This window comes from Diaphorina citri, unplaced genomic scaffold, assembly GCF_000475195.1.
Source record: "Diaphorina citri unplaced genomic scaffold, Diaci psyllid genome assembly version 1.1 scaffold4174, whole genome shotgun sequence".
Classification (NCBI taxonomy): domain Eukaryota; kingdom Metazoa; phylum Arthropoda; class Insecta; order Hemiptera; family Psyllidae; genus Diaphorina; species Diaphorina citri.
In genome coordinates this window covers 1-8,550 of record NW_007381573.1, presented here as the reverse complement: position 1 = coordinate 8,550, position 8,550 = coordinate 1, and the positions used below count along the sequence as shown (strand labels likewise).

At 39.3% G+C, this 8,550-nt stretch overlaps 1 protein-coding gene across 1 annotated transcript; it reads right to left on the bottom strand.

Annotated features, from left to right (window-relative positions):
- Positions 1-5,783: 5,783 nt before the first annotated feature.
- On the bottom strand, positions 5,784-7,262 carry LOC103520849 (serine palmitoyltransferase 1). Its single transcript, XM_008485946.3, has one exon. It carries the CDS (start codon positions 7,224-7,226, stop codon positions 5,853-5,855), a length of 1,374 nt encoding a protein of 457 aa, XP_008484168.1. The 5' UTR covers positions 7,227-7,262; the 3' UTR covers positions 5,784-5,852.
- Between the last annotated feature and the right edge of the window lie 1,288 nt (positions 7,263-8,550).

The window sequence follows — 8,550 nt, the reverse complement described above, 5'->3', positions numbered from 1 at the left end:
CAGTTTCTTTGTTGTTATTATATCACAACTTTGGTGCTCACTGCAGCATTGTAGGATTTTTCCAATATCTCAATAATCCTAACATCCAATGTTTACCTACCATGCTGGCACCGGTCGCTATGCGCATTCATATGCTTACCTCGAGCAGGTTCTATCCCCGTCACATTCACACTCTTGGCACTGGAGTCTTCATTCGTGTTATCTGATCCTGATAGTTTCATGTATGTGCTTACCTCGAGCAGGTTCTATCCCCGTCACATTCACACTCTTGGCACTGGAGTCTTCATTCGTGTTATCTGATCCTGATAGTTTCATGTATGTGCTTACCTCGAGCAGGTTCTATCCCCGTCACATTCACACTCTTGGCACTGGAGTCTTCATTCGTGTTATCTGATCCTGATAGTTTCATGTATGTGCTTACCTCGAGCAGGTTCTATCCCCGTCACATTCACACTCTTGGCACTGGAGTCTTCATTCGTGTTATCTGATCCTGATAGTTTCATGTATGTGCTTACCTCGAGCAGGTTCTATCCCCGTCACATTCACACTCTTGGCACTGGAGTCTTCATTCGTGTTATCTGATCCTGATAGTTTCATGTATGTGCTTACCTCGAGCAGGTTCTATCCCCGTCACATTCACACTCTTGGCACTGGAGTCTTCATTCGTGTTATCTGATCCTGATAGTTTCATGTATGTGCTTACCTCGAGCAGGTTCTATCCCCGTCACATTCACACTCTTGGCACTGGAGTCTTCATTCGTGTTATCTGATCCTGATAGTTTCATGTATGTGCTTACCTCGAGCAGGTTCTATCCCCGTCACATTCACACTCTTGGCACTGGAGTCTTCATTCGTGTTATCTGATCCTGATAGTTTCATGTATGTGCTTACCTCGAGCAGGTTCTATCCCCGTCACATTCACACTCTTGGCACTGGAGTCTTCATTCGTGTTATCTGATCCTGATAGTTTCATGTATGTGCTTACCTCGAGCGGGTTCTATCCCCGTCACACTCTTGGCACTGGAGTCTTCATTCGTGTTATCTGATCCTGATAGTTTCATGTATGTGCTTACCTCGAGCGGGTTCTATCCCCGTCACACTCTTGGCACTGGAGTCTTCATTCGTGTTATCTGATCCTGATAGTTTCATGTATGTGCTTACCTCGAGCAGGTTCTATCCCCGTCACACTCACACTCTTGGCACTGGAGTCTTCATTCATGTTATCTGATCCTGATAGTTTCATGTACAGTCGTTTTGATTTACTGTGCGTCTGAGGAATAACGACATACAACACAATTTTAAACCAATGTGCAATGATTGCAGGAACTGTATATGTAAGTCCCTACACAGTCGTTTTGATTTACTGTGCGTCTGAGGAATAACGACATACAACACAATTTTAAACCAATGTGCAATGATTGCAGGAACTGTATAAGTCCCTATTACTTAGTTAATGAAGGTTTGATCCCATCTACAATGTGAAGACTAGTCAACACAATATCACTTTTGTAGAGTCTCGTGAATTATTTTGAGATCATTCTCATCTGGTGAAGAGGAAGCTGACGTTTTTTCTTAATGGAAGACAAAAAACCTCTGGAGCTGAGAGCCGCTAAGGTTTGATCCCATCTACAATGTGAAGACTAGTCAACACAATATCACTTTTGTAGAGTCTCGTGAATTATTTTGAGATCATTCTCATTTGGTGAAGAGGAAGCTGACGTTTTTTCTTAATGGAAGACAAAAAACCTCTGGAGCTGAGAGCCACTTTGCAGACAAAAAAAAGTTTATTAGAGGAAATTGTAACTGTTAAGGTCTTATCGTTCCGAAAGTGAAGAGTCAGCCGTTCCAAGCTAACTAGGCTGGCATCTCGAAATGAACCTCTTAAATGTTCACAATTTTTTATCTTGCTACTGAGGCTCAAACCCTTGGTCTCCGAGTCACAAGTTCAACGTATTATCTCTGATCTACTGAGGCTGGGCCAGCTGTTATTCCTATCCAAACACATCTTCATCCTTCAAGATGACATGACTTACCCCAAGAAAATCTTCATCCTCATCATCACTTGGTCTCCGAGTCACAAGTTCAACGTATTATCTCTGATCTACTGAGGCTGGGCCAGCTGTTATTCCTATCCAAACACATCTTCATCATTCAAGATGACATGACTTACCCCAAGAAAATCTTCATCCTCATCCTCCAAGTAATCATCAGATTCCGATTGTAATTCTTTTCGAATAATATCCGACATTTTACCCCTGAAGTTTTTTCTCTTCTGTGTTCGACGTAACATATTGACAACTGAATAATTTTCTGAGGAGAATGGTTTCACTTATGCAGTTTAGCAAATGACCCTATAATTTATTTTTATGTTCGTGCTCTTAGATATTGTGGTTACACAAACGTAGAGTAGGTGGTAGATAACTGGAAAAAGAAGGAAAAATACAAGTTGTTTACAGAGCCGTCCAGATATCAATCTCACATCACGTTGCTTAACCCCAGTGATCTGTTGGGAACTGGTGCATGGTTTCGATTCGCTATTCAATTGTTAAAAGTAAGTATTTTGTCTAAAACTTTTATGATCCGATTTGAATCTTCCGAGATAAACGCGAAAACGCGTTAACTTTGAGCGCCATTTTTCGGTCACGTGGTACGATTTTGACAGCATGAATTGTTTTGTCAAGGAATCTTACGAATCAACATGAAATACATATGTAGCTACCCTTTTGATCAATAATGGGTTTGTAATTGTAATTTTTATTTGACATTTTAAGTATACATATTTTTCATATAGGTTAAATAAATTTCAAATTGAGTTTGCTGGTGGACACATCTCATGATTAATGAGATATATCCACCAGCAAATAGGACATATTTTGAATTTCAATTTATAGCCAAATGTGATCACATTTGCTGCCATCAATCATCCGCCTTGTAAGCGCTAGGCCGCGGGTTTGATTCACCCCCCCGGGGGGGCGGCATTTTATCCTGATGGGGATAATGTCGTTCTCGGAACGGCTGCTTTCTCGCTATCCTGTCTTCCTTCTCTCTTCGTTTAGGGACGATAAGACCATAGCGAGTTTACAGTTACCGTCTGTCCAACCTCTAAAAAAAAAAAAAAAAAAAAAAATCCATCTTGCATGTGTTGGTATACCTACTGTTTTCGACACTAGTAACCAAATTTTTGATCATTCCAAACAGAGTTTTCCTGTTCGACAATCGTTAATGACGAATCGTGACGATGCAATTCAAAACCGTACTTACTCAGGAGTGGTTAATGACTACCCCCTTCCTAGAAGACATTTTTCCTTTTGTACGCCCGATAATGTAGGAAAGTACAACAAAGGGTCCGAGAAAATCGCAATTTAGGCTTTAGGACACATTGCATATGCTCTAGACATGTCCTTATGAGATCCGCTCGTAAAGTTTTTAAGCAATAATTTGGGCATGAGAAAAGTTTCAGCCCGGCTTGAATTTCATGCAGAAAGATGTCCCACACAGCCACCACTATAGGCGATTTTTTTGGCCAAAACCTAACAAAAACCATCAATCAAGCACCTTATTTGTCAGACACAGTTCTTGTGGACTTTTTACTGTATCATAGATTGAAATTGCCACTCTGTGGACGTCGTTTCGAGTCCATATAGGGCGTAAAGCGAAATTCGATAATAAAACTGAGGGACGCCCCTAAAATTGGCTATGAGTGCTTTTATGATCGGATTATTCGCTACCTAACGCTAACATTCAAGTCAATAGGAAATACTTCGAAGGTGGATAGAGAAATTCGGGCATTTAGTTAAATACTTTTCGAATTACAACTACAGTCCTGGTACTTAATTGACAGAGTAGTACATCATATATTCTAACCTCCTCAGTATAGTAGGTATACATATAATTTGCTCATTTACTTAGCGGGTACTTGAAAACATAATAATAGGGTGGGATGTGTGACAAGCATTCATGTCGAACAAAAGTAACATTTCGACCACATTGGCTGCCACGGGACACTATCTATGTATTTGCAATGATTATCTGAAAGAGGGGCCTCTGAGTGAAATTTTGCTACCTATTTGTTTGATGGAAAAACTCCAAGAATTAAAGAGTCTGTCTCTCATGGTAAGGGAAATGTTTTCATATAGGGGGGGCCGTGGGTAAACACCATGGAATACACTTTGGCGACCAAGGTGTTTTCAACGATATGTGGAGAGGAAAATACAGCTCTAGTCAGCATCAGTGTTAGTATTGCTTACCTTTGAACTCGGGCACTTGTTCCCACGCAGATCTATACTGTTGTTGATAGTAGCCGGAGCTTGTCCTGACACCACGTGGCTTACTCTTATTATTACTACTTGTACATTCAGATACAGGCTCCAATGCAGCAATATCTGCGTCAGTATCAAATGGAGACATGTTGTCAAATGAGGACTCCGTGTACAAGTCTGCTGCGCTGCTTTGAGAACCTACAGATGGAATAAGTAAAACCGGTCAATTGTGTACTTTCTAGCGCCTCATTTTATAATTAAAGCATACAAACGGACTACATACTCAATTTTCCTCATCATGCTGAGTGCATTCCGAACTCCAAACACAGAGCCGAAAAAACTTTGACCCCTCCGGAAATCGCACCCGGGATCTCAGGCATGCAAACCTAGTGTGATACCAACTCGGCCAAGGAAGTTACTACCCAACGTCAATCTATTGACCAAGGGGGCCCCCAGGTGAGACCTTGCGGTAAGGATTAAACTGCATACATCGACGGGTGTTGAACCCGCGCCCTCCTGATTATCCTCATGACAATACATAAACATAATAATAGGGTGGGATGTGTGACAAGCATTCATGTCGAACAAAAGTAACATTTCGACCACATTGGCTGCCACGGGACACTATGTATTTGCAATGATTATCTGAAAGAGGGGCCTCTGAGTGAAATTTTGCTACCTATTTGTTTGATGGAAAAACTCCAAGAATTAAAGAGTCCGTCTCTCATGGTAAGGGAAATGTTTTCATATAGGGGGGCCGTGGGTAAACACCATGGAATACACTTTGGCGACCAAGGTGTTGAAGTTTTGTTTTCAACGATATGTGGAGAGGAAAATACAGCTGTAGTCAGCATCAGTGTTAGTATTGTTTACCTTTGAACTCGGGCACTTGTTCCCACGCAGATCTATACTGTTGTTGATAGTAGCCGGAGCTTGTCTCGAACATTATCCCATCAGGATAAAATCCGCCCCGGGCGGGAATCGAACCCGCGGCCTAGCGCTTACAAGGCAGACGCACTACCGACTATTTGTACTTAAAATTTTTGAGTATTCATGCCATTAATGATTAATACTTACATACATTATAGATATGTGTTAGGGTACTGCTTCTCATTTGTATTATGTATTATCGGAGCATCGGAGCAAGGTCATAATATCAGCCGATCATGTTTGTACACTGTACAAGCATAGACATCTACCTATTTTCCAAGGGCATCTATCTAATATGTATTTAAAAAGAAAAAATACTTTTTTTTGTAACCCCTGAGGGGTAAAAAAGTAAAAATTGAGAATGGAATACTTTATTGTGTAGGTACCTACATATTTGCAATATAAGAGTACATTGAGATATAATATAAGTTACAATTAGATAACTTTAACATAATAATTAGGTATGTACTTTAACCTTAAAAGTGGCATACCTTTGACAGGTAAATTTCACTATTACATAAATGTACTGGGAAAAAGTACAAGTATTAAATATAATAATAAAAAAGTAATAGAAAGTAAAAATCCATCAACTTGTTTTCTTATGTTAAAACCTAGCTGGGGAGACATGAAGCTAAAATAAATGCTTAATACAAAACTACACAATCACACATTAAGAGGTTGAACAGCTATGTCATGAGATTTACATAGGGTTTCAATGAGAGAGTTCATATCTTGTTCAGTATGAGAAATGTTACAAGTGATTCTAATACTAGGTTTTTGCTTTTTTGCTTCCTGGTCCAAGTGTGAAGGGCAAGTGATAGCAAACCCAGCTTGAATGCACATGTCACAAATAGTTTGCAATAGCTTCTTGGATGCAACTTCATCATCACTTTTCTGCAAGTACAAATATTTAAGAGGAGTATCTCTATGACCTTGAACAAGAAACCGCTGTGTCACTTTATGTTGAGATAAAAGTGAATGCATTGTATTACATTTTTCTCTCAGTTTTGTTAATAAGGATGGGTTTGCTTTCAACAAATGCAATGCTTTGTTTGCTGCTACTGCTAAGAATGGTGGCAGAGATGCAGAGAAACAATACCCAGAGCCTGATAATCTGTGATGTTCAATTATGTAAGAGCTGCCAACACAAAATCCTCCAACACTACCTAGAGCATGCTCTAAACTTCCAATGATCATGTCCACTTCCTCCGTTGAAACACCAAAGTACTCGGTCACACCATGACCTGTTGATCCAAGAGTTCCAAATGACACACTCTCATCCACAAATATCCTGGCTTGATATTTAGAGCGTAGACTGAGAATATCTTTCAAAGGACATATGTCTGCAGAGTTCATATACACACCTTCAACAATTATAAATTTCTTAGTCACCTTACTGTTCAATGTATCTCTTTCATCCTGCTGTCTCAATAACTCTTCTAAATGTTGCATATTATTGTGCTTAAAATATTGAACTTTACATCTGGATGCTATCAATCCTGTTTGGATAGCAAAGTTAATGTTTTCATCAACAAACACAGCATCATTTCTTTTAACGTATGCTGCAATAGCACTGGCTGAGGTAGAAAATCCAAATGAATAAAGTGCTGTTTCTTCTAATCCCATAAAACTTGCAATGTCATTCTCTAAGTCCAGATGAACAACATTGGTGCCATAAAATCCTCTTGGTCCACAAGAGCCAACACCATTCTTATCAATACAATCTATTGCACACTTTTCAATGTCTGGGTTTTCTACAAATGATAAATAATTGTGGGTAGCAAAGTTAATACATGGAATACCATTGATGTTTACAATATATCCAGACTTTTGGTCTACAACATACTTTGATGAAACATCTTTGAATTTTTCTGCCTTGCTCACAATTGGTTCGGGAGTCCAGTTGTTAATCAATGCATCAACATTGATTGTGTGTTTCTTATGTTTGGATAGACTTAAAGATAACACAATGAATAATGTCAAAGGTAAAAACAGACCAACACTCGTGTAGAAATCCAATTGTTCGGTTACAATCATGATCTAAAATTTGGGTAAAGGAAGCACAGGGGAAAGATATCTACACTCTAATTTACAATAATGACAATGACACTGATAGATTATGATAACAGTCTCTTGGCACTGGAGTCTTCATTCATGTTATCTGATCCTGATAGTTTCATGTATGTGCTTACCTCGAGCGGGTTCTATCCCCGTCACATTCACACTCTTGGCACTGGAGTCTTCATTCATGTTATCTGATCCTGATAGTTTCATGTATGTGCTTACCTCGAGCGTTTGGGTAAAGGAAGCACAGGGGAAAGATATCTACACTCTAATTTACAATAATGACAATGACACTGATAGATTATGATAACAGTATCATCAAGTAGGTACTAGGTACCGGTCACCACAGGTCAACAGGTGGATAGACATCAGGCACGGAGTTACTGGGGGATCGAGCACTTCAACACCTGAAAACGAGATAGGAAGCAGAACTTACCTCTCTCTCATGAATTCAGAACTCCAATTTTCAACATGGACTTTATTCGTTCTGGTTCCAGTTTAAATAACCCGAATCCCAAAACCCAAATGTCCAAACGGGTTTAATTAAAAATTTAAATTCAAAAGGAATCTCGATCTTGAATTTCATATTTCATTTCAATTATCAATAATCAATCAATTTCAATTTTCATAAACCTACAAAATAGGCAATTAGGCAATAATGCAATATTTTATTTTTTACTAGTGAAAAAAGTTTCTGATTTCAATTTTCATAAACCTACAAAATAGGCAATTAGGCAATAATGCAATATTTTATTTTTTACTAGTGAAAAAAGTTTCTGTTGGATTGGATGTTGGATTGGCTGTTGCCGGTGATGCCAGATGCCAGTTTCTAAAGGCGTTTTTTTATCAAGTGATTTGCTGCTAACGAGGGCAATTGAGGCGTATTTTTCAGGGGAAAGAACGCGACTTGTTGTATTTTATTTAACATCTAACCGCTAACCTCAGCCCGGTTCATTCAAGGTCACTACCTCCCCTCACATGGAAGTGTGTTTATGACGTGAGGGGCGTTAACCACTTTTAGGTTTACGTTTCCCCTCTTGCCATACTAAACCAAGCTCGCGACTGCGGTTAAGAGTCGCCATTTTTTTCGCGGTTTAGAGACGCCATTTTTTTTCTCGGTTTAGAGACGCCATTTTTCTGGTTAGCTCAGATCTTTTGTTTTTGTTTTGGTGTAAATTAGTTTTTGGCTTTTTCCCCTTGCCTTATACCTCCATGCAATTGATGATGATGATGATGTCAGCTTTTCGTGCTGTTATTTTACTGGTAATATAAGCACGCAAACTCAAAATGGTTTGTT